The following is a 26,857-nucleotide window of genomic DNA, read 5'->3' on the forward strand; positions in this document are numbered from 1 at the left end:
GTGACTGCCCAGCTGGCTGTGGGTGGAGAAAATAGGGGCAGAAATGCAGAGGACCATTCAGTCACAGCTGAATTTTCTTTATATTTGATTAAARAGCTTGACTGAAATGTCATTTGATTACATTGTAGTATTACGTTAGGTACTTTAGGCATTATCTGGTGGGAAGAAATTCTTAGAGGCTAGAAAACTGGTAAAACACAGCTAGAAAATCACAAGAGACAAGTAGAAAAGATTTTGGAGTCATCRGGGTTGATTTGTGGAGGTTTTGTTTATTTTGATTGTAGTCACTAATTAATCCTTCAGGGAAACCCTATCCTGCTTCCTTCTGGCCAGAAAGCCATGGGGGTATTGCAGCGTTGGTGTTGATGATAGAATAGGAACAATGAGAATGCAGATTATGGTCTCAGCCATCAKCAATTTATGCTGAGATTTATGGTTGTGTTGTTAAATGCAAAGCTCATTGCACCCACTGAAGACAATTCGCCTTTTCTGTGCTTGCTGTTGGAGAGGAAGGATTGGCTGTTATTTTCTGTGTTTAGTTTACATGAGCTAATCTCCACCTTGAAGGGAGAAGACCATGAAACAATGAACTCTTATCTTGAGAGGTGGTGAAGTCATGTCTAATGCTTTCATCCAAGTATTGGTAATCAAGTTGGCCCCATCCCAGCTTTTCTACTTCCCTTAACCAGGATGAATTCCTGARCACACTAAGGCCTCTGAAAGTTCTCAGCAAAGTGGGGCTGGAAAAATCTGTTTTCCCTTCTCCATTCACTTCTGTAAGYATTTGGAGATCCTAGAGCAAAAGGAGATATTACCCAATATTATCCTGACCACCAGTGTACTTTGAAACATTGTTGGGGTGTGATCCTTGTGCTCTCTGGGCTGGTGGATAATCCTGCTATCAGCCTGGGTTTGGCAAACCCATATAAAACAGGTTCATTCAGGCTCAAATTTCCACTGGAATGATTGGATTCAACCCAGCAGGATCTCYTGCTTCTGTTACAGACAAAAGCAGAAATTGTTCAGAAGGTCAGGAACATGCTGCTTTATTGTAGCCTGCTTCCACTTAYGAGGCACCCTGTGAGTGTGAGCTGCTGCAATCTCTAATGCAAGTCCCTAATGTCACATGCACATTCAGTCACTTTGGGAGGAACCTTTTGGGTTGCAACAAATTCCTTGCAATTCGGGGGTTTCCTTCTCTTCCTGATACTCATGCAGAAGTTTTGTCTGCTTGCTGAGCATGCTTTAACTTCTCATGGAAACCATTTCTTCAGAGAAACTTATCAGTTCCTCTGCAGGAGAACCTCCCACCCTGTCAAATCACTGCTGGCTCAAGGGATGTTTGTCACTGAAGTGGAACGTGTCAGAGCCCACAAAAAAAAAAAAAAAAAAAAAAAAAAAAAAAAAAAAAAAAAAAAGCCAGGGGAATGAAGATTCAATCTTCTAATGGAATAATATTATCAAACAGATGTCAAATTTCTGTTGCTGGAGACCCATAGAGTCAGTAGAAAGGGCTCCTGGTCTCATAACACCCACCTAGTKATGAAACTTTATTTCAGAATAAAGTGTGGACACTCTGGGCTTTTTTTAGAAAAACAGGCCCTYTCTGAAACAGCTGGATAAATTTCTGTGTTTTCCTGCTGCCTAAACCTCCATTCATTACTCTTTCACCTAAAACATGTGAAATGACTTAGCTCTTTAATAACAGCTCAAAGCTATGCCTTTTGCTCCTCTTGGGAAGCAACTACATGCAAAATTTGSCCCACTGAGCCTACCTGTGTCTGAATGAAGCAGCCTGACAAAAGTCTGTTTTCTCACAGAGAGCAGAAATGTTTCACATGRGAAACATGCACTGCTTCAGTTTTCTCTCTGCTCAGTTACTGTGCAAAGGACAAGTTACTCTTAACATGGTATTTCTTCAGGCTGAAATAAGTATTCACCGAAAGTGTCTAAGGATCATAATCGGAATAAACCCCAGAATTTCTGGGGCTTGAATATTTGATCAAATTAATTCTTCTGTAGCTTTCATCATGCAGCTACAATACAGCTTGGTGGCTCTGAGGGGCCAGTTGTGTCGATGGATGGCCTGTCCCAGAATTCCAGCCTGTTTTTTGAGCCCTAGCCTCAGTCGCTGGCTGGCAGATGTGGATCATGCAGCCTGAGACTCTACAAGATGCAGTTCCCCACGCCAGCAAACCGTGTCTCAGAAGCCTCATTAACCTCATGACAACYTCACTCCCCTTTCCTTTCCCATCAGTGCTTATTAACAGAGTGACCAGGGGAACAAGGTTTSTGTCAGCTTGTGCCATAGGCAGAGCACAGAAGGCATCAGGAGATCAAATGGGAAAAGAAAGAAAGTACCTTGCTGAGTTCATTTTTCCTTGTGTTTGTTCCWCATCTGATTTCTCTTTGCCTAATGCCTTCCCAGTACTTTGACCCACAAACTTACCAAGTCAGGCCTCATGTGCTCTCCAACAATCARAACCTCTTGGAAAAGAACTCACCTCTGTTTCAGCAGGGTCATGGATCACAAATCTACCAGCACTTTCCAGAAACAAAATCACCAGTACAGATGCTCCCATGTTATTTCTTCACACGCTCTGGTTAACTTGGCTAAGTTCCTGAAAGATTAGACTCAAAGCTCTAGGCACCAGTTTCTAGGCACATACTGCTAACACCCAAAGCCTCCCACTGGCACCTGTGTCTGTTCAGGGATCTGCACACCATCCCGAGTGCCCTGGCAGGGCTGGTCCTTGAAGCCCAGCTCCAGCCCTCATGGGAATATGAGGTGGATATTCTGCTTGCCCATCTGCCCCACTTAACTATGGCCAGAGAGACCCTGGCACCATTCATGATGGAGAAGTGATGGTAATGGAAGTGCCACCRCAGCTGTCCAATGTCCTGGTTTGATGTGGGGTAAGATTATCAGCCAGCATTTSTAATCTGCTTTAAGACACTGGATGGTATCTTAAGTCAAAGAATAATATTTGGGTTTCATTAGTTTGATTCTCTGCTGCTGAGGAATGATTGAGCTCCAGATATGCTGCTAGGGATCACTGTGGCTTTTATGACCTTKAGTTCAAATTCTTTGGAGTAACAGTAACAGATGTCACGAAGAGTAACAAAGCAACAGAGTAACAAAGCCCTGTGGTCCAGGCTTTCTGTCTGGACTTTTCCACCCGCTCCAGATTCGCCAGAGCAGTYTGAGAAGGATGCAGCTGGAGAAGCTCTGTTTGTGCAGAAGGCACAGGGTGAGGCTCTGTTCCTTGCTGAGTGCCAGAGGGTAGCTCAAGGCTACGCCTGAGGGTCAGCACTGATATGGTTGCACCTCCTGCCTGTGCCCTGCTCCTGAGAAGCCTCGTAGCTCCAGCTGCCGTCCTTCCTCAGACCAACTGCAAGAAGGATGATGTCATTTTTCATAAAAATACTGGAATGGCCATAACAGCCATTAATGCTGCTCTTACTGCTTGGAAGTCATAAGATAGGATGTGCGAAATCTGCAAAAAGAAATTCCCATTTTTTTCTGGGAAATCAGAACTTTGGTTGCTGGTGTTCAAGCAGCAATGAGAAGATAAAAAAGGCAAGGACAATTTGTTTCTTCTCTGTCTGGCATTATCTAAGACTATGAAAAGGAGTCTAGCTCCTCAAAGCAGATTCCTTGCATCATGAATGGCTGAAAGCAGTACTATAAAGTCTTAAATTCAGACCAGGACTAGAACTTCCTTCTTGTGATTCTTTCCATAAAGGAASTGGATCTTCTTGCAAATACATTTTTTTCAAGCACTTAGGAATGTCTTATACTCCCTTCTCATTGTCAGAAAAAAAAAGCCTTTTTGATACTGGTGAGCAAAGGCGCTGCACAGATCCTCAGGCCACCCTTGAAGTTCTGACGTGGGCAGTTTTGGTCAGATGCTTCTCAAATGGTAATTGCTGCCTCATGATTTTTTTCCTCTCTGACTTCRTGGCTTATACTGAGTCTGGATGAACTCAAAGAGAATACATACAAATGAGGATGAAAGAAAATATTTCATAATCAGATTGTTTAGGCAACTGAGAAGTCTCTTGACTAAAGATGCTAAAAGCCATGTCACCAGGAAAGAATCTGCCTTCTTTTCTGAGATTTATGCTCTTTTGTTCCACACTTTTGTTCTACCCCTTGTTACACRTGGTCATCCAAGACAATGTGTCTTATCCTCTGCAGGGGAGGATGAAAGCATGAATCCTATTATTTGTTTGTTATTTTCCAGAAAATTATCTCAGTAAAGAAAATTATCTCAATAAAGATTTTCAGGTGATAATTTTTACAATAGACCCATAGGCTTGTAACATTATATGTGTTTAGCTCCTAGAATCATCCTTCATTAGGGTGACAGTTTGTACTATTATTTTAATCAATAGTATATTGTTTCATTGAAAGTACTGTTTGTACAAGATGTGCTAGGCAAAGCTGGRGATTGGACTAAAATCAGTGTATGGGACCATTCTATAAAGCATTTCCCAGTGAGGCTATTTTCATAGGAAGATTTTTGTAAGGTATCACAGCCAGAATTTGGGTCATAATTATTTATGGCACAAAAYCGCAAAATAAGCAAACTAATGAGACAGCAATATAATCTTTGCCATGGAGGACCAGTGAATTTTCTTGGACAAGAAAGAACTGATAAAGTRTATATTTTTGTTTCCAATTCTATAAAATGGGTAAATTAATTCCAGAAGTGGCAGAGAATAGGATCCCCCAGATGGCGGTCTGGCAGCCAACAGGAGACATGGTGACAGTATTAAATAATGACTCTTTTAAGAGTGTAACCAGTTACAAGTTTCAGCATGTCTGAATTGTTTCAAAAACACCTCTGTCCAAGCATTCTTTCTGACAGCCTGCAAATATAAGAGTGACTCATGCTGAGGGGAAAGCTCCAGTTCCACAAGGAGACATAGAACTGCAGAGATCCCACAAAATGCACACGGTGCCCAAAAGGAATGAGAACACTTCAAACAAAAAATCACTCAAAAAATACAACTTTTCTGTTTTGAAAGGGAGAGAAAGAACTGGAGAGTGGAAGAAACCTCACTGGCCAATGGCACTTGCTCTGTTTCAATGTACCTTGTCAGAGTGAAATCCTGATGGCCTACATTTGAGCTTTTCTTTCAGATAAAGGCAGTCAGATCCTGGCTGTTTAACTACTCATTTCCCAGATGCCAAGAAGATGATACAATGCTCTAGAGAAGATGAGTCACTGAGAGTCAGGATGAGATTGCTGGAGAGAGCCAACCTTAGCTGGCTATGCCTTTCCTGGACTGGGAAGCATTCAGTCCTGATGTGACCTGCCGATCTTGGCTTCCAAATCTCCTTCAGGCTCTCAGCTGAAAGTTGGGAGATGAGTCACATGGATCAGTGGAAGGATCTGAGAACTCACAATGAGCCAAGCAGACTGACCTCAGGAGTCTCTTCCTATCGCAACAGTTTGCTCTATCTCCCCATGGGGCCAGCATCAATTCTAGCTGCAAATTTAAGAATATTTAAAGGTCTGGGAGTGGATCTTCAGAAATCCTTGTTCAAATACTCACTTTACRATCACTTTTTCTATTAAAAGGCATCCTGCAACTATAGACATCAAGTATGTGAGTACTAACTGGGACTGCATTCATATCAGATGACACAGGTTAAACAGAGCAAAATTTCTTACCTGGTTCAACAAAAGCATACCTCATTAAAAAATGTTTCTTCCAAATTAATTCATTAATTTTTGTTTCTTAGTGTGAAATACAGTGTTTCCAATGAAACGCAATTTTGCAAAATCCAGTTTTGTCAAAATTCAGTTTTCATTTTAAAAACATGTTTAATTTTTAAAAACATTATGTTTTATGGGTGAAGACTGGCCAGTATAATTCACTTCATCCTCAAGTATTTCTGTGTTTGCTGATGGGACCACATATGATACACAAGGGGTGGAGCAGGGAAATTTCTACAGATGTCAACAAAGAAATTGAAAACATTGAAGGGCAGCATAGTATTGCAGTGGAAGAGTGATAAGCCATTGCATGGCACATATTTAAGAGCTTTCCAACAAGATCTTCCTAATTGTGATAATTAGATTATATTAGATTTTCTCTCCTAATTTAGGTGTCTAAAGTCAGACATCTACATTTAAGCTGATCATCTTGGACTSTCTTCACAGAGACTGTGAAGAAAGAGGCATCTCCAGAGATGTGTTCTGTTTAATAAGCAGGGATCAAAGACAATAACAGAAGTTGCTTGTGCACTGTCCCATCCTGCAGACCACAAGTGTGAAGTGAGGAAAGAATTCCCAGAGCTRGTCACACGTACATTAATGCTGGCTGAGATCATTGGTTTTGTTAAGCAAGTCAGTAATGTTACTTCCTCAGCGATACCAATAAATAAGACCAGTGTTAGAGAAATAGTTTCTATAGCAACTGAAGTTGCATAAAGATTTGCTAATTATTTGCTGTGAGATATTAGCAGATGTCCTGGATGCTGTGTCCAGGCTGTCTATGGCCCTCTTAGCCACGTTTTCCTTACACATTCCAGTGATGAATAAGAGAAACATCCATTAGTAAACTGATCTTTAACCAGACCAAGCTGCTCAGAGCCCCATCTATTCTTACCCTGAGTGTTACCAGGGATGGGGTATCCACCACCTCTCTGGGCAACCTGTGTCAATCTTAAAGCACCCTCATTGTGAAAAATCCTTTCCTTATATGTAGTTTGAATTTACCCTCTTTTAGTTTTAAACCATTACCCCTTGTCCTGTTGCTGCAGGCCTTACTAAACACTCTGTCCCCTTTGTGGTCCTTTTCTAAAAGCAAACACAGAGAATGGGAAGCAAAGGTTAGAGCCAACCCTTGTCCCTTTTTGAGACTGGGGGTTTAGCAAAGAAGAGTTTCTCATGATGGAAAAASAAAGGAGCACAATGCATGTCCTTACCATTGTCTTCTTACTGACAGATATACTTGAAGTGGAAAATAATAATAATAATAAATTCAAGGCTGTTCTAGGAGAGCCTGACTGCCCACACTGTGAGTGCCATGAAAAGACCTTTTCATGACAGGAGCCACAGTTCTCAAATGGAGCATGTTTTATCCAGTATCAATTTCTAGGCTAAAGCAGAGTTGCTCTGCCTCAGATTTCAATGGCAAGGGAGGAAAGTCTGAATAGGAGATATGTAAGGTGATGCTATCTCTAACAAAGTGCAGCTCTTTAGAGCCCCTGACCTGCCTGCAGCCCAGAGGTTGCTGATGGCTGCATTACTCATTCCCTGAGTTTCTCTCACTGCCCTATCATATTTATGTGTGAGAAATKATTACTTATGGGCCTTTTAGATTTTATTTGCAAAACTTTAATTTCAGCCTAGAGTCATACAAACTGCTGAATGGGTATACACATGGAGCAGTCTTCATATTACCCAATTTATACTGCAGTCATATTTGTCCTTGAAATTGCTTGAAATTACTGGAGAGTTATGGAAAGTTTGCAACCATTTTCTGCCTTGTCACTCTACAGGTCACTATCTGTCACTGCATGCTGGTTTCCTGCTAAAAAACTCACTGGACAGAAATATTTCCAAAGCACAGTAATGTGGCTGTGAAATCACACCATGAACCACTCAGTCCTCACACCATGGGATCCAATAAGCAGATTTTTTCTCATCTCTTTGCCACCTACATTTGAAGTGGGCCCTTGGTGGTGTCCCTTTAGCTGGTGTCCCTTTTGCAGTCAGATTTGCTCTATTGCCATGTGGCAGTTGCAGTAGAAAGAGCATCTCCTTTGGTTTGAGAAGCTCCTCTGCAAATACACCACTGAAAATGTCTCATATGAAAAGTCCAAAGATGCATATAAATATATATAGGTATATAAATACACTTATTAAGAAGCCACTTGAATTATGAATACAATTTATTCCTGATCACTTGCCATTTCTGCGTGTGTGGACCTTGGRATGGATGTGATCCTGTTTGCTGTTACTGTGCTGCATTTCTCTAATAATACTTTTATTTCTGCACTAGAGTGTCTAGCTACTTTGTCTTGGTAAAAGGTGCATGTCTTGTCCTATATTGTGTAAATATATTTATCCATTTTAAATTGTGCTTTAACGGGCAGGTACGGCATGAATTGTCTGATCCAGTTTGAAGATTTTGCCAATGCTAACGCYTTCCGACTCCTTGATAAATACCGCAACAGATACTGTACATTCAATGATGATATTCAGGGTAAGTACTGCTAAATAAAATTTAACCTTCACCTTGTCATTCGAAGAGGTGGCTCATATCACAAGACTGTAGTAGTCAGATGTCTGACAGATTTTAGAGTTTACACGTAAGCATTTAGAAATAAAAACAAAAGCACAGCCATCTGAGTTGAAAAGTGAGTCTCCATTGTTTTTAGGAATTTGGCTGTTCATTATAGAAATGTTCAAGGGAGAAAATTAATCATATGCTTTATATTATCCAGGTAACTTAGAGACTTACAATARTTTTCTATAATTTAGCTAAAACAATGATGATGTTTTAACAGTTATGGAAGGCTTTCYGTTTCCATGAGCCAGGTGCTCATTAGCTGATGCTGGCACTTTCCCTCCATTGTAACACTCTTTATTGCATGTACAAAAATAGAGGTAAACCAGCTTCTTTCCTCTCAGTGGATGCTAACCCTGCAGTAATCTGAGAACAGACCTGTTCTCCCCTRGGGTGGTTAACATAACTCTTCCAGTGTCAAAGGGAAGTGGCAGCAGCAAGGCTGGGGTTATGACCAGCATGTCTTCTGGGCCCTGAGAGGCTCAGCAGTCAGCGAGATTGCTCAGTGCCCAGAGGGATGCAATTTGCATCCTGATCTGGTGCTGACTTTGCTTTAAACCATTGGAAGGGCTGTTTGCCCATTTGACAGGGACAGGATCTTCCCAAGTGTCTACAAACAACCAGTTCTCTTCTGAGTCCCTTCATCTTTTCTTTTGTCTAGTCCTGCTTGAAACATGCAGAGATTTCCAATGCTTGATTTAATTATTTGCAGTCAGCTGGGCTCRTCCTCACTTGTACTTGAAAGAGACTGAAAGAAACATCAGTGTTATTTTTCACACAATGCTGGTTCTTTTGTGAGCAGGCTTGCCAGTGCTATTTCTGCATCTGCTGATTATCTGACAATGTTTGGCAATGTGCATAGCAGCTTCTTCCTATCTGACACAAGGAGTAAAATCCTGGTTTGCAGAAATATGGCTGATGTAACAGGATGTATGGAGCTGCTCAGACATTTTCATGAAGAGGGTTTAGAAGCAGAGAAGCTAAAGGCATTTCAGGGAAGAGCAGATGGATAGCCCTGTACAAGAAGACTCATCAGGTGYTCTTGCCACCCCAAAAATCTTTCAGTGGAGAGAGAAGCACAGAAAAAGAAAACCCAAGAGATACCTTTATGAATTGAAGTATTGAATGCTCAGACTTTTCTGAAGATGGGCAGATGAAGCCCATAATAAGAAACCAATGTTGTAAACATTTCTTTTAGATCAGTTGCTCTCTCTGAAAGTAAAGGGGACTCAGCAGTCAAAAAGAGGCCAGGTGATGTGGCGAATCACACACAGGGACTTGGATGTAGGTATTCTTGGCAGAACTAGAGTGAATGTTAAAGGTTTCTTGATGAATTGGAAAGGTTTGTTTGATAATAGAGAGGAMAAAAAGAGAGTATTAGAGCTAAACTGAAGATTCTGAGTGGGAAGCAGGAGACTATTTTTCATYAATTTCTTCTGGCCATAGGTCATTGCTGAGTACCTCAGACAGTTCCTGGTGATGACTGCTCCAGAGGAACAAACCACATCCAGGAGGGYGCTGTCAAACACTATCGTCATTAAATGCACCTTATCTGATCCTCCCCAGTCATGTCACAGTGCACGGGAGATGTCAAGTGCCCCAAAAATTCTTTAGAGTCCYGCCTGTTGAAACAGTAGGATTTTACCTCTTTGTAATAAAATATTGTTACATTCTCAAATAAAGTATTTTGCTGGCACTGGTTTCTCAGTAGTAGATAAGTAAAGAAATCCTGCTGATCTTTTGCACAAGCAAGGATTCAAAGGAAGCAAGCTCCTGTTCAGGTATTTTTATGGAGCTGTCAGAAGGAAAAGGGAAATCCAAGCCAGGGTTGTAGTCAGAAATGAGTTTTGAGGACCTTTGGAATGCTGAAGTAATGAGGATCTATGCAGTTAGACTCTGTCTTGCAGTCAAGTCAGAGATAATAGAGTTGAATCTGGGAGCAGTAGCCTAATTTACCCACCCTCTGTATCCTCAGATATGAGAAAGGTAGGAAGTGGCATTTTCTCACTTACACTCCCCTGTTCTTTGSGTTTACCTTAGACTCTCTCTTTTCTAACATGCTGGTGCTTCATGACTCACCTACTTTAAAAACTGTTGGAGTTCAATATAAGTGGTGTCTAAATGATTAATGAGAATTATACAAAGCCTTGTTTAAGCAGGCCTGATTAATTTTACTCAAGGGAAGCAGGGACAGACTACCTAAAGGTTGAATTATTCCAACTTCTGAGCTGGCAATGTTTTCAGTATATTGAATTAAAAACACATCTTAGGCATAAGCAGTGCAAGTTAGATCAGGTCTGAGCTGTACTAATTTAAACTMACTGATCATTGGTTAGTTGGACTCTGGATGCTGTGCCTACAGACACACACACACAGATGAGATAAGGAAGAAAAGTATGAATTGCTTCTCTTAAGCTCCTTTAGCCCTCCTTCTTGCTGCCCCAGGGCCTACAGAAAATGAAAAGCAGTTTAAAATATTAACACCTACTTTTTCTTTTTTTCTGTCCTACAAAGTACTGTATTTCCAAAACTATCCTAACCCCAGAGAATCAAAGTGACTCAGACCCCTTCCAGCTGGAGCCAGTTTGCTGATGCTGAGCAGGATGCCTGCCAGGTACCACAAACTGGGACGAGGTGATTGCTTATTCTGAAAGCCATTAGCCTGGGAGCTGGCAGGAGCTGGCTCACAGTGGCCACTGCTTATTCTGAAAACCATTAGCCTGGGAGCTGGCAGGAGCTGGCTCACACTGGCCACTGCTTATTCTGAAAGCCATTAGCCTGGGAGCTGGCAGGAGCTGGCTCACAGTGCCCGCACGTGGGAGCTCCCATTAAGGGAGTGCTTCTCCTTCCTCTAAGGGGGTGGTGACATTCAGTCCTTTCCCAGCTCTGTCTGGGTTCACACAAGGGGCAACAGCTTCAATTACAGCTCTGAGGGAGAAAACTGATTGCCACTTCTTCCTTTTTCCCTGTAAAGTACGGGGCAGGCTCTGAAGCACATAAGAAATTGGAGGGACGTGAGAATGCTTTAGCTCCTGCTCTYTCTCTTCCTGCTCTGACTTTGCTCCGCTTAATTGTTCATGGTGATAAACAGAAAGTAGACAACTTAAAAGTCTTACAAAGTTGTCCAGTCTGGTGAATCCAGAGATTACTGCTTTGTACAAGAAATTACATAAAGCCATTGAAGACATTAGACATCATCCAGCCTTCACTCAAATAAAAAGTAATTTCAAACAGATCCAGCTTTGGTGTTAGTTCAGGATCCTTAGAGCCTTGTACAGCCAAATACTTCACAATATCTACAGGTTGGGTATCTACAATCTCTTTGAGCTACCTGTTCCAAAGTTTTCTCATCTTCCTTGTACATTTTTTTCCCTAACATCTAATTGGAATTTTGCTGGATGCAACTTGTGTTCATTGCCCCTCATCTTTTTGTTGTACACCTCTGAGAAGAATCTGGCCTCTTTACAAACACTCCAACCAACGCTTGTAAACCGAAATCAGATGCCCTCTTCATCTCCTCTGGCCCTTTCAAACCCAGGCCCCTCAGTCCTCTGTATACCCTGCTCATATTTGTGTCCCTCCTCTGGACTCGCTCCAATTGGTCATTGTGCTGAAAGCCCCAGATGGGACATGCTAGTCTAGGGATGACCTCAAAAGTGCTGAAACAGAAAAAAAATACCATTGTCTTTGATCTGCCTTGACTTCTGTTGACACAGTCTGGCAAGCTGTTGGCCTTCTGCTGGCCAAGGCAAATCATACCTGCTCAGCTTAGCTGTCTCCTGTGATGCTCGCTCAGTACTCAACAGCAGAAGTTGTTCTGCAAGTTTAGCAGAATTGCAGAAAAATGAAGAAATTTTGATGTGTTATTTAAATAATTGTGTTGGATGATGTAATTCAAAAGTTTTTCACACATACAGGTAGGGCAAAGAGAAGAGTGCACAAAAGCATAGCCTGTTATCTAAAGTAGTCTGCGGGCAATGCTCAGAGTCCCTCTTATCATTGAACCCCTCTGAGTCTTTTCTCAGTCATCAGAGCAATGATTCCCCTTGGCTGTAGGATGTGTGACTGCTGATGAGCCTCAAAATACCTCTTGACCCACCAACCACCTTTTCTCATTATCCTAGCAGATAACCCTTCCATAACCTTCCCAAGACACCTCAGRAAGCAGTGCCTGGCCTGAAGCAACAGTGCTCCAGATCTCAGCTGAGGCTGGGAACAGGCTGACTCCAGTGACACAAATCTGAGCTGCTTCAAACACTTGGGCAAGCTGGAAATAAATCATGTKCAAACGAGGCCTGTTTCACAGGCACGTTCCCATGTGCCGTGAGGAGCAGGCAAAGTGAGCTCCTGGCTCAGCAGTAACTAATTTCAGYGGATTAAAATGGTACAGTATCTTACTTTGTTGTTTCAGCTGGCGTGGAAAATGCATCGGTAATTACCACAGGAAGCTRAGGAGGGGGAAGCACAATAGGAAGGGAATGCGGGACGATACTGTGCTGCGGAACAAAGCAGGCAATGTCCTGCCAGGCAGCTCCTGAGCAGCACGCTTYCCCTGGGGATTTACCCAGCCTGGAGAGAGATGTGGAGGTGTTCTTCGTCCTGTGGAGGTTCACTATTAACAGTCCTTCTGGACCTGCTGTGCCCTGCAGCAGAAGAGGCTGCTGCATTTCCCCTTGGTGCTGGTGCATTAACTGTTTAARGGTCAGCTCCTTGGTTTGTGTTGAATTCACACACTCACTGCTACACAGGACAAGTCAGAACAGTATGGACTCCAGGCTGTAAATGGGCCTCCATTTCTTGGGCTTATCTGTGCAGCATTCTAAAGGTCAGGCCCATATCTTCTGTCATTTTTGRGAACTGTGACATTTGTTTCCCTTTCCTCTCCTGCTTTTCTTGTTTACTGTTTTTCTTATTCACTAGATGCCATCGCAAGTGAAGAACATCACAGRTTACCTCTGTGTTAAGCTGTCCCTGATCTTTTAAGTCCAGGCTAAGGAGGCAAAATGAACAGAAGAACAGGGCTATGCTCTGAGCAGTTTATTGGCATGGAACAGCATTCCCACTGCTGCAATGGGGATGGGATGCTTTCTGGCAGAGTGCTGGTGGGTGCCTGACAGCCTCTGCCCTGTGGGTGCTCGAGGGGGCTCAGCCTCGTTGGCACAGCGGTGCTGCCATGGTTAGAGCCCATTGTTAAGGTTACACGTAGTACAATCCAAGCACCTCATGRTAGAAAGATTAAAAGCAGGAGCCTAGAGAGAGCCTCATTAGGCTTCTCCATTGTCAAGCAGCTCCTCTTCATGCCACCACCTCTTCTGGGCCACCAGTGTCACTGGTGTTACTGTAGAGAGCAAGCTCCTTCCCTGAGCATCAATGCTTTGCATCTTACTGCTCTTCTTGTTGACTAACTCTGCACCATTTCTAGGTTTGTTTTCCTAATGTCTTACAGAGGGCCCTTTGGGGGAGGGGTAACACTTGCCTGCAGCCATRGAGGGGAAGACTTTGAGCTGCAAACACTTTGGCCGGTTTTTTGCTCCAGCTTTGTTGTGTTTGACTTTTGATTATGCATTTGGAGTGGATCTGGACAAGCTCCACTCTGCTTTCCAGCAATGGGTGGAACTGCTGCAGGGAGTTAATGTGAACCAGAATTTGGAAAAGCCCTAGGCTTCCTCCTCATCCATAAATTTAGATATATTTCCTTGGCTGCACTTTGCTGGAGCARTTAAACTAGAGTTTGCTGTTCCCGGGGCTCTCGTATTGGCATGGTTTTGACAGGGCAAAGTGTAAGCAGGCAGGTCAAGAGCAAAAAATAAAAGATCAGGCTGAATTTGGTCATCTTTTCCACCACTGCACTGTGGAGAAGGGGGAATCACCCACACAGGTGTTGAGTGAACAGGCAGTGGTGTGGCTGCACGTTCCCCTTGCTGMTGCTGTTGGAAGGATTCAGCATGGTGGTGACACTCGGCTCAGCTCAGTCAGCCCTCCGGGACAGGTGACAGGGCAGTGCCAGCCATCAGCATGAGAGGACTCTTGTCCCCAAGCACCCACATGGTCCACACTTTGCCCCATGTCCCCTGCTTAGCTGCTGGCTGCTGTCACCCACCCACTGCACAGCTTTGGCATTGGCACTGGGCAGCTCTTTCCCTGGTGACTCTCACAGTGCTGCCCATAACTCCATGTGCAAAGCTGCTCGCCCCTGTGCCCTCTTTCCCCACTCTGAGGAAGGATCAGGTCCCCGGGAATGGGAGCCTCCCTGCTGTAGCCTTTCCCATTCGATGCTGTGGAGCAGATTTTTCCTCAGGTTATATTCCAATGTACCTCCACTGACATCTACTGGGGCTTGTTCTCACTTGCAGTAGTACAACATCAACAGCACGGCATTTTCCTTAAAGTTTTACAATATTCTGAAAGTGCCTGAGTGTCAGAGATTAATTCCTGCAGAGATGGCCGTGTTCCTGGGTATACCTTAGTTTTAAATTTCTCTTTTCTGTACTGGTCCTGTTGGACTTCCTGTAGAGGTCCCAAGGTCTGCTTGTTATTTTGTGATATCACGTTTAGCGCTCACTTTGAGTCTTGGATAGACAGGATGATTTGCAAGCACTTTCCTTTCTTCTCTCTGTACCCCTCCATATCTCACCTCAGATACAGACCAGCCAAGCTGGCTCTTGCTGATTACTTAGGGAAGCAGTTATCCACAACAGCAGCACTCAGTCTCTCTGGAAAACAGATAGACCAGTGTGATGAAGGATGGCTGTTTTTTTCTTGCCATGGTGAGGAGTTCCCCACCCCAGTCTGGCTTTGTGATTGTTTTAGAACTGAAGCACAGTGATTAGCCAACTCATTACATGAACCAGCTGTGAACTCTTCTCCACGGAGATGCTCTGTTGCTCCATGCTCAGAAATTGTAATTATCAAAGAAAAATACTGAGCTAAGGCCAAAGTACAGTAACTTTATTACTTGAGTAATGGGGGTGAGATGCAATTATGGAGACGTGGAGGGATTAGAAACACRTTGGAAAGAGAGAGGAGGATTAGGAGGGGCAGAGCTGAACAGAGCCCTGCTGTTAGTCAGAGCTGCAGTGCAAGTGCAGGGGATGAGTCAGGGCACACCCAGTCCCTCAGCTCTCTGCAGACTGAATCCATGCCTCCTTTCTTTCCATACACCCCACTTGTCATATTCCTGCTAGTGGCATCTTTGTAAGGTACCTCAAGTCCCTCTGCTGAATCTCTCAAGAGCATTTCCCACTTAAATGGGTTTGCAGATAACCAGCATTTGTCCCATTAGACTTCTTGACAATCATAGGGTATAAAGCAGTTTTGCCTGGGTCAGGACCAAGAGAAACAAGATATTTCTTCAGCTACATTTCTCTTCAATACTTCTCAGGCATCTGACACTGCTAATGCTGTGACCTGACCCACCATCACACTGTAATGGTTTCACTTCTGTTTTTTTAACTCTGATCAGTTAAAAACTGATTAACTCCCACCCACACAGGGAATTAGGAATTTCTGTGCAAATTGAGCCTTGGARTAGTGTGTGAACACGTGTGAGTGCACACACAGATGCTCATACTCTACTGCATGCTGACAGCTGGGCATTCTGGTGTCTTCCCATCTCTTTGCAGTTCAGACTTACAGGATGGAACCCCTTCCTACACGGATTAGATGTTTGCAACAGAAGCACCTGCATGTATTCCAGTTACCTTTTCTCTCTTAAATAATGTGGTGGTAGTGACTGTAGGGTGCATCTCATTTGGCCCAGCTCAGATGGCTGCTTTGGCATGAGCATGAGCAGGGTCACACACTTCGTTTAGAGGAGTCCCATCCTCAGCATCTGCCATGGCAACACACCAGGCAGTCCTGCTGATGACAGACCTATCAAAGCACAGGCAATGAGCATGGACTGCTGATGTGACACCCAGAAAACTCAAAATCTAAAAACTAGGCAATTACCTGGTGTTCTTCTAAATTCCTTGGATGTTCATTATCTTCCTTYGTAATTTTCCTAGTCCAATGGCATTTCACCAGCCAAATGCACTACCCTAAATACAGCTTTAAAAGGCAGAGATTTAGTGCAAGAGGAGCAAGAAGAAATTCTTTGTGCACTTCCTTCAGTTGTCTGACATGTTAATACTGAAGTAATAGGGCACTCAGAGGCTGGTTCCCTCGCCATCAACTCCCTTTTAAACTGACTGAACCCAGAAGGTCTGGATCTGGAAATGTAATGCTACAAACTTTTCTAAGCTAATGAAGGGAGTTCTTYGGCATCCTTGATGCTGAAGCAAGTTTCTCAAGTGATTCATTGCAAGAAAGAAGCTTACAAAGCCATCATCCATCAGTCTCATCTATTTTGCGTTTAGGACACAAATATTTGCAGTGCCCTCGTGAAGCTGTGGATGCTTCATCTGTAGAAGTGTTCAAGGCCAGGTTGGATGGACCTTGGAACAATCTGGTCAAGTGGAAGGTGTCCCTGCCCATGGCAGGGGGGTTGAACTTGATGGTCTTTGAGGTGCTTTCCAACCCAAACCTCTGTGGTTCTATGAAGTAATGCTGCCATTCTGTGCTGGTGTGCCAGTGTGAACACCGCATTTGCTGCTGGAGTGTGGCTGCTGTATCTGCTGCTAAAGCACAGTCACTCTTAAGAGAGGCTAATTATTAATTTTTGAACAACTAAACTCATCTGAGTTGCAATCACAAAATGCWGATGAGCAGATTGTACTTTCGAATACTTCTGGTCTGGCCAATAAAGATTTTCTTTTTCAGAGTAGTTTATATAGGTTTCCCAAACAAGTCCTGTCGATAAACTTACTTCTTTGGCAAAGTACTTGTGCTCCCACTAGGTTTTCTGCTTGCTAGGAAATTATAAGAGAATCATTCCCCAGTGAATACCAGCAGATTCCTAGCTCRCCTGTGGCTTTTGCACCAAAGTAAAGAAGCAGGAAAAGCTGAATTTGTTTTCTRGGGCATTGAGAGATGAGGCAGCTCCATCTGCTGGTGTCACTGCTCGTGGTCATGTCTGCTCACGAGCTGCTGTTTCTCAGCCAGGCTGTTCCTAATACCTTGCAGCACCCCAGGCCCTAAGGATCCTGCAGGGAACCTCACTGAAGCACTGGCTACCTGAAACCCTGAAGCACTGGCTGATTACACGGGCAGGAAAATAGGAAATGCTGGAAATTTGGTGAAATCAGGTGTATTAGCCTAAAGTGGTCATTGCCTGCCCCAACCATGACCACTCCCACAAGACTCATTGCTTGTGCACTCCCTGATTTCTGACTAAGCTTCTACAAATGAGAATKGAGAGACCAACATTAGAGCTGAGAACAGATCAAAACTGGGCCMTACCCAAACTGATATTCTTTCAGATGCTAAGGAATAAAACAAATGGACTTAAAGATCCTTATGAAGCCCTTCCAACTTCACATATTTTGTGATCAAACTTCCTCTTCACTCCCAGGTCCCCTTTAACGCTTGCACTCAGCTTGCCCAGGTGAGATTAGATACTGCCAGTGCATGAATCCTTACTAGTTTGTGCCTTACTTGATTTCTTTCCACCATATTCCTTCACCTGGCACAGGACATTAGATGAATGCTTCATGTGATTTATAAGTGAGTTATGTGAAGTGAAGGCAGGTACTCAGTCTGACATTTGTCCCCCTTAAAGGATGGAAAGCTGTAGATATCACAGTGGCTGTAAAAGCGGGATTCTGTGCTCCATTTACTGCACTGTTTCTCATTCATCTGGGACCAGCTTCTGTTCTCAATGACTCCTTAATGCCTGGCAGCAAGGTGTGATGGCTGTGAGTCAGGGTGTCATGGTGTTAGGTGAGTAAAAAATGGTTATTCTGGGCTGTGAGGGTAATCAGGAGAAGAGGATGGTAATTCTAGGATCACAGAGGATGTTGGAGACAAGAGGACCCAAGTTCACACCACTGATCTGCTACAGAGGTCTTATGTGACCTTAGACAAGTCACCTRCTTCTTGAACCCTTGGGAGTTAGGTCATGACTTCTTCTGCCATTCTAGGATTTTGGTCCTTTTGACTCTACATGGAGGAAGATTTGTCTTCTGCAGCCTTGCAGCAGAATTTGAGTGTTAATATTTCAGCACAGGGAAGGCACTCTGATCCTTTAGTGACAGAACCTAAGAGAATGGCTCTTACCCCAAGGTTCCTGACAGTATACCTGCGGGGCAGACAAGCCATTTGCCAGGACGTCCATCTCATGGTGTTTCTCTCTTTCAGGCACAGCATCTGTTGCAGTCGCTGGTATCTTTGCAGCCTTAAGGATCACAAAGAACAAGCTCTCTGACCAGAAGTTTGTTTTCCAGGGAGCTGGAGAGGTAGGAATGTTCCTGAGCTTGTGCCTTAATACACTTCATCTCCAAATYAAGAAAGACAAAAGTCAACCCTAAAACTTCCTGCAAGTCTTGGCTTCATGAATATGAAGTGCAGGAGCAGGTTCCTTGTCACTGGGCAGACTGGGCCCTACAGGTGGATCTTGCTGCTGTGGGGAACTTACCAACAACCTTTCAGTGACCTCTTGGCCCACAAGTCCTGGGCAGATTCTGCGGATGCTACGAGGCTTTGTCAGTGGGGCTTTAACACCTTTAGGGAAGTCCTTTTTGAGGCAGAATGCTGCAGGAATATTGAGGAGGCTGGTTTGAGTTCTCAGGGTTGATGTCTAGGGTAAACCAGAATTTCTTTAGCAGCAGAATCCAAAGGACTCAGACTCAAAGAACTGAAAGAACACAGCCTTGCTTTCTGGAATCAGTCATAGTGTCGCATGGCAGAAGTCAGGTCACCTGTATGACACCTTGCTCAAAGAGAGAGCAGGAAGAAAAAGGCTCCAAAGCCTGATCCATGGACTAAAGCTGTTGGTCCAGGACCTGTCTCAGCTCTCACCCACCCGTGAGACTTTGGGAAGRTCTGTTCCTATTTGTCTGCCCCTGACTGAGACAAAGATTGCTCTCTCTCTCCACCCCTGCTGGCAGACACATCCGTGCTGGTCGCCATCTCTGCGGCACAGAGCCCCTCCTGCCTTGTTAGTCCCCATCTGGGCAGGAGGGCCAGGCACAGCTGTAGGACMACAACCACAGCATGTCCAGGGCTGYTTTCCTGGCAGGAATGGGAGAAGACTTTCCTCATGGCCATATTTCAGATGCATCAGTCCCACTTGGCTTTGAGTTCCTCTGTGTTGGCGTTGCCACCAGCACTTTATAAGCATCTGCCTCTTTTCCTCCCCTGCAGCAGCTGCAGCCTCCTCTTATTGTCTGCTTGTCACCTCTGCTTGTCACCTCTGCTTCTTGAGCCTCATCTGTAACTGCTCTGCTGAATGATTGTGAGGGTTTCTATTTGTGGCAGCACCTACAATGCTAAAATCAGCCCTGTGCCTGGCACTGTACAACGCTGGGGCAGAAATTCTCCCTCCTTTGYGCAGTGTTGGGGGGTGACCCAAACCATCTCTCATTAAAATCTTCCCCCAGAAGATAATGATGTCCCAATGAAGTGTTTATATACTGTGTTCCAGGCTGCAATGGGCATAGCTCATCTCATCCTCATGGCCATGGAAAARGAAGGAGTTTCACGAGAGGATGCCRTCAAAAAAATTTGGATGGTGGACTCCAAGGGACTGATTGTGAAGGTGAATTTGTCTCCAGAGCTGAGCTCCATTCCCCTGCCACCTGGAGAGGCCAGAGCAGGCAGATTCCCTGGAGCCCTGCTCAGCCTTGAAGAAAAGGCTGCAGTTTTATTGGTGTCAGCATTGCTGCTCCTGCTTTCAGAGGACTAGGTCTCATGGTGACAAGTGTGCCAGCAGCACTGGCTGCCCTAAGGCAGTGCTTTGGGCTGGGCCTCTAAAGTGGAAGGATACCCTSCTGGCCATGKCCTCMAGCAGTGCTGCAGAGCTTGCATGTKATWTGGGGTATTAGCACAGCAACATCGTGCCCTGCTAGGTGACCCAGCYTGGCCCAGCTCCATCCTGCACTCCCTGTGTCCCCAGGGCCTCTGCYCTTGTCCCTCCTCAGACCTGAGGAGACTTTTGCTTTATGTACAAGTGAACGAATGGCAGCCAGGTCCTTCCTCCACACAAGGAGTCAAGGTATTTCAGTGGGTGAGAGGAGCAGAGGCCAGCCCAGTGTGACATCGCACCAACAGCTCAATGCCTGACTGGCTGAGGTCCTGATCTGTTGGAATCTGCTTTAGGTAGAGGTGAACTGAAGAAGATGAGTTACTATGTTATGTGTCCACATTCTGCCAACAGACCAGAGTTTGACTCCTTCTTTTTTCTCACAGGGCAGGAGCCACCTGAACCATGAGAAAGAAATGTTTGCCCAGGACCACCCCCATGTGGATACACTGGAAGAGGTTGTGCAGAAAGTGAAGCCTACAGCAGTTATAGGTGGAGTTCACTTAACATGACCTGTTCATGTCAATTCAGTTCTTAGGAGAGTTTCTGTCTTTCTTCCAGAGTCTCCTTTTGTTCTCCTAGTGAAAACGAAATGAGCTCTTTTTTACTTCCATTTTATTGGTTGAGTTTTCCGTATCCTTTGTCCTTCAGTTGTGGGGCATAGGCTTCCTCACTTTTGGAGCTGTTGGAGCTCTTCCAGACAGGGCTGTAGAGGGAGGTGCTGGGGGAGGCAGGATCCAGGGCTCTCAATGAACAAACGTGGCCCTGTCAGGCTGGGCAGGTGTCTTGGTTTGAAAGACAGGTGTTTTGCCAATAAAGGCAGGGACCCCCTCCTTGGAGTGGTGGATATGACCCCCCCCTTCCCTCTGACTTATTATAGCTTTGGAAAAAAACACGGGCTTTCAGGCAAGAGTATGGGGGAAAGGGAATAACAGTTTTATTAATATGTATAACAAAGTGAAAATAAGTAGTAACAAAAATAGCAGCAACCAGCCCAGCCACAAGCCCAGTGACAGCCTCACACAGAGACACTCACCTGATTCCCCGGTGACTGCAGAAGCACTGTGGCGCAGGTTCCGGCTGGCTCAGATCGAGGCAGAAGATCACAGTGCAGCAAAACAGGAACCAAAGAGCAGTCGAGCTCTGCTCCACAGGTAGCAGGCCAACTGCCCCTCTGAGTCAAGCAGGGCAGTATATATAGTTACCCACCACCACCACACCCACACCCACCTCCTCCCAGTACTTAGCAAGGTCGTTTGGGTGGGGTGTAGGTCGTTTGGGTGGGGTGTAGGTCCTATTGTCTTTACTAATCGCCCTGCCATCAAAAGGATGACCTGGCAATCAGTGTATCCCAGCAACAAAAATGGGAAAGAAAAATTCCCACGAAAGGAAACAAAAGGAGATCCCCATAAACCACAACAGCAGGACAAGGATGACAACAGGCACCTCAGGCAGGTCTTTGGGAGTCAGAGCTGGCCAAAACACTGGTGCTCACCGCCTGGACAAGCAGAGGCTTTATTTTGAGGCAGATTTTAACCTCACYGTGCTGTTGCTGTCGCAGGTGTGGCGGCTGTCGCGGGCGCTTTCACCGAGCAGCTGCTGAGGGACATGGCAGCCTTCAACGAGAGGCCCATCGTGTTCGCCCTGAGCAACCCCACGAGCAAAGCCGAGTGCACGGCCGAGCAGTGCTACCGCCTCACACAGGTACTGCCACGCGGCACGGGGAGCCAGGATAGTGCTGGGTCAACAAGGGACACGGTGAAATAAGGGACATTCGAGCTGCTCAGAAAGGAAAACTCCCACTCCGTGAGGAGAGTCAGCAGGTGGAGCAGGGGGTGGGACAAGATTGCTCCTGCCATCTCTGTCCTTGCAAGTTTTCAAGAGCAGACTGGGCAAACCCCTTCTGATTTCATAGCTGGCCTTGCCGTGAGCAAGAATTTGAGTCCCTACCAGGATGAATTGCTTTGTGATCCTCTAAAAAAGTGTTTGCCTCCTTCACCCACAGCTGTCTGAGATGTCCCATCCTCCCCGGTTTCTGTCCCCTGTGTTTTGCCAGTCTAGCTGTTTATGTAACTATTCCATCATCCAACTTAGACCCAATGTCACTGAAGAATTACAGTCACGTGAATTACTGAAGTCCCAATGTCACTGAAGAATTACAAGTCAGCATGAGAGAGGAGGCCTTGTGTCACTCTTTCCTTTGCCCTCCCCACCACCTGCCTATGGCCAGAGCAATCACACAGCCCCAGACCTCTATCCCACACAAATCTCTCTTCACACTCCATAGATGGTTGATAGAGAAGCAGGAAGACTCCTCAGCAAGATCAGAGCACTTGCAGTACAAACACATACTCAGAGCTCTTTCCATGGCCCCGATCATGGCACTGGGGGGTTGGGTCAGCTGGAGGTGGCTCTGCTGACTGAGATTTTCTCACTTGGTCACCAGTGCTCCTTGAGCCCAGATCATGATGAGCAGCAAGGTTTCTCTTCTGAATCTGAATGCTTCTTTCTCTCTCTTTGATCAGGGCCGGGGAATTTTTGCAAGTGGGAGTCCATTCCCAAAGGTAACTCTGCCCAATGGACAGACCTTCTTTCCTGGCCAAGGAAACAATGCCTATGTTTTCCCAGGAGTGGCACTGGGAGTCATTGCCTGCGGGGTCCGGCACATCTCCGATGAAATCTTCCTCATCACAGCACAGGTTTCCAACTGATAATTTAACTGATATTGTAAAAAAGATTGTAAGAGGCACTTGTATCTACTTCAGGTGTTTTAAAGAACTGGGCCCAGGACAATGCATGGAGGGGAAATGGTTCATGCTCAGCAAACAGCTGCAGCCTTCTCCTGGTGCAGGGAAAGTTCACACTTACCTTGCACCTACAGAGGTGCAGGACCCAGAATAGGATTCTCCTCCTTCTCCTACTGCTGCCCCAGCACAGCGCTTCCCCCATTCTGCTCCAGTCTGGAGTCTGTATTAAATGTGTACACACGTGTCTGAAATGTGTACACAAGAGTTTGAACAGGTCAGAAGCTCCCACTCAGGACTAGTCCCAGCTCCTGAGGTTTCAGCCACATACCATGAAATGCTAGGGAATGTGCTAGAGACCATCCCTAAAAGCCACCATTCTCTTATTTCTAGACTATTGCTGCTGAGGTGACAGAGCAGAATCTTCTMGAAGGAAGACTCTATCCCCCCTTGGACCGCATCAGAGAAGTATCTCTCAAAATTGCTGTGAAAGTAAGTATTTCCACTCTTATTTCCACTTTTCCTGGTAGGGGGGGGCAGCAATTGTCCTGGCATCATTTTTGCTCTGTGTTTTTTAATTCAATTTATTCTAAAGCAATGATTCTCAGGAGTACTCCTGGCCAGAATTGCTGCTTTGATTTCTTCCTTTATTAAAACCCAAAAGTGAAAAATACATTCTGATTCTGGGTGTCTCACAGCTCACAAAGCTCTGATTTATTCCTTGAAGCTGTGAGTCTTCAKCACTTCAAGAAATGAGGCTTAGAGTCAAATTCAAACACTACTCAAGTTGCCAAAAGATTTTAGGTTCTAAATTGCTATTTTGGAACCTTTCCTCCTGTATTTAGTAAGGACCTAAGTACATAAATCCTATTCCAGATATGGACTTGTCTAATTATGGGTTTGGTGCCCTGTATACATCAGTTCTGTAATTCTGAGACACCACTGAGAGTCTCCTTGCCTTGCTCAGAGGTGCTGCTGAGTGCAGAGCATGGCCAAGGAGCCCGTGGGTGTGAGCAGCAGTGGCCAAAGGGCTCCTCTCCTTTTTCAGCTGCACCCCCTGATCATTCTGCAGGGCAGAGCTGTGTATTTCTCACAGCCACTGTGCAGGCAACTTGCATTCCTCACCCCAGGGAGGGTGAAGTGCAGCTGACTGACAAAGAGAAAAACGCAAAAAAATGGCTCAGTTCTGAGAGGAGGAAAGAGGAAAAATACAGCCAGGGCCAAACTGCAGTTGGTTTCAACTCCATACCGTGCCAGCATTGTTTCAGCAGCTCATTTTGCTTATCTTTTTGCAGATTGTTGACTGGGCCTACAAGCACGGCCTCGCTTCTTGGTACCCCGAGCCAGCAGACAAGGAAACCTTTGTGAAGCAACTCATGTACAGCTCTGACTATGATTCCTTTGTTCTTGATGACTACAGGTGGCCCCCCACRGCCATGCAAACACAAAATATATAATGTTTTGCAAGAACTGTTCTCTCATTTGTGCCATCAGTTCCTGTGGCTCGTGTCGTTGCTGATATAAGTGCACCTCCAGGCTTGCAGAATGATAAAAGTAAATGAATCCAAGTAGCTTTTTACTTGCCACTGATTTTTGTCTGGGGGAGCATGTCAGTAGGGAGCAATGGAGTCCAGGGTGGGCAGTGGGTACTCCAAAGAGAGAGAAAGACTGGCTGCAGCCCATCCCAGTCAGTCAGCACTGCTGATTGCTRATCACTTAACATGCTGCCTGGTCTCAGTTCAGCTGCCTTGGGATAAGCTACCTGGGCCACCTCAGAAGCCCAGAACTGCATTCCTGCTGGGAGTGCCCATAGGAAGCTGGAATTAGCGTGGCCATCTGTCACACATGACAGCCACCCATTGCCTGTGGCTGTCTGGATGTAATGGGAAGTGTGTTCACTGCCCTGGGAGAGCTCCACTCTGGGGAAGAACTGCTCTTTCCTGCTTCCAAAGTCCCTGATGTTTGGGGAGTCTCAACCAACCCAAACCGGTGCATGGATCACACAGCCTGGCACTGTCATCTGCCACACCCCATGGGAACAAACCCCAAAMCCTCCCCTCAACCCCATGGGGAGAACAGACCTACCCTCCCCAGTTCAGGTGGCCGTTCAAGGGAACAAGAGGAAAGGGACACACAGGGGACAGCCAAGCTGGAGACCAGGACACTGCCAAAACCATATACAGCCATCACATCAGCGCAACTCCCGATGGACACTGCTAAGGAAGCACTGCCACCAACCAAAGGTCCCTCTGGGAGTCTGTCTGTGTCACAGAGCTCCAGAGAGGCCACCCCCAGCTTTGTGACATTATGCCTCACTGAACATTATCCCAGCAGGATGGGTGCTCCTGACCATAACGGGAAGGAACAGAGGGATTGCTGGCAGCTCTTCCCAGTTTTTTCTGCTCACAGGGAGCAGGGCCAAGGCTGGTTACCAGTTTCCATTTAGCACATTTTAGTGACTTTTAGCACCAGGAAATGCATCWTATCTCTGGGATGATGAGCCACAATCTCTTTAGTGTCCATCTGCTTGTAATGCCAGCACTATTCATTCTCCTTGCAGAATCAGGGCTTCTCACCTACCCTAAGGGAGGAAAGAGAAGGCTGTCAAATTTCAGGTTCAGGGAGAGACACTGACAAATGCTCACATTTCCTGGACAAGGCAATTTGAAACTGAGGCTTCCTTGCCTTTTTTATGGTTTCTGGAAAGTACTGCGCTTCTGAGAATGAAGGTAGCAGGGTAGCAATTCCTTTTTTTTTATTTCAAAGAGGTGTCTATACAACCTCATTTAGTTTCTTCCTTCTCCTTCCTGTGCACCTCCCCATTGCTTAGCTAAAGGCTTCACCTTTCTGTGTGTTAAGCTTCTGGATTTGACATATCAAGTATTTGGCAAGAATGAAAAAAAAAGTAAAAAAAAATTTAAAAAAAGGGAATATCTTTTCTAGGTGAAGCTCATAAGAGAGGACATTTTCCTGAACAGCCTGGGAGCATCAGGAGCGCATAGTGGGTCTCATGACAGTCACCTGACAGTCTTYCTCTTCAATCTCTGCCAGCAACAAAGTCTTTTATGCCTCTACATACGAAGTCATGACAAATGGCTTGAAAGTCATAATTCTTCCACTGTTCTAGAAATCAAACTTGCAGAAGCATAGTTCTTTCTTCAGAATACTAGTTCTGGTCCAACTCATCTTGACCAGGCAAATATTGACTCCAAGAGAAGAACCAAGCTACTCCCTTGCCATAGCAGGAGCCTCCTTTTATCCTCTGGATTTGCCTGATATCTGTCAAGCCTTGTAGAGACAAGGACAGAGAGCCAGCAGCCCCTGCTTGCTCTTTGGAATCAATGACACTCCAGGGACCCGGTTACCTTCCCCCTCAGTTTCCCTGGAGAAGCAAATGGCTTTGAGGGGGAAGTGTGAAGGTGCCTTCCATCCCTGGACCTTTTTTCCTGTAAGTGTCTGAGCCATTTCTCATCGGTACAGGAGCAGCCCAGGATGCTGAGCAAGCTCAGACACACATGGAGTGATCCCCMGACCTGTGGCCTCTCCCCACACCGTGAGCTCAGCCCTCACCTCTGTTCCCATCTCTGGTTAATGCCTGTAAAACAGCTCACTCACTCCTTGCCAGTGGCAGGGCAAGAGGATCAAGGGTAAAAGTGAGAAAACCCCTGGGCTGAAATGAARGATTGATAGATGGAGTAAAACCTGCACACACAGGCATACCCAGGAGCCAGCACCCACCTTGCTTGCTCTCTTGAGCTCTTCCTCCATCCTTGCTTCTCCCTTCTTTTCCTTCCACGTGTTCTTTGGGAGTCTGAAAGGCCCTTTCCCAGCAGCTCTTCCAGGTGCTACATAGAGCCCAATCCTGGAAATAAGACAGCAGGATCTGGTCCTAGAAAAAAGTCTC

General features: G+C 45.3%; 1 protein-coding gene across 1 annotated transcript in view; it reads left to right on the forward strand.

Annotated features, from left to right (window-relative positions):
- The window catches only part of ME3 (malic enzyme 3), a 118,172-nt gene extending 93,656 nt beyond the window's left edge, over positions 1-24,516 (forward strand). The window contains exons 7-14 of the mRNA XM_057373659.1: positions 8,117-8,226; positions 18,547-18,644; positions 19,832-19,945; positions 20,596-20,701; positions 21,771-21,913; positions 22,735-22,908; positions 23,347-23,445; positions 24,249-24,516. Of these exons, the coding sequence (XP_057229642.1) occupies positions 8,117-8,226; positions 18,547-18,644; positions 19,832-19,945; positions 20,596-20,701; positions 21,771-21,913; positions 22,735-22,908; positions 23,347-23,445; positions 24,249-24,410 (1,006 nt within the window). The 3' untranslated portion in view covers positions 24,411-24,516. The remainder of the gene's footprint in view (positions 1-8,116; positions 8,227-18,546; positions 18,645-19,831; positions 19,946-20,595; positions 20,702-21,770; positions 21,914-22,734; positions 22,909-23,346; positions 23,446-24,248) is intronic.
- The last annotated feature ends 2,341 nt before the right edge of the window (positions 24,517-26,857 follow it).

The sequence above is a fragment of the Malurus melanocephalus genome, unplaced genomic scaffold, assembly GCF_030028575.1.
Source record: "Malurus melanocephalus ecotype Western Australia unplaced genomic scaffold, MMel_1.1 scaffold_204, whole genome shotgun sequence".
Lineage (NCBI taxonomy): Eukaryota > Metazoa > Chordata > Aves > Passeriformes > Maluridae > Malurus > Malurus melanocephalus.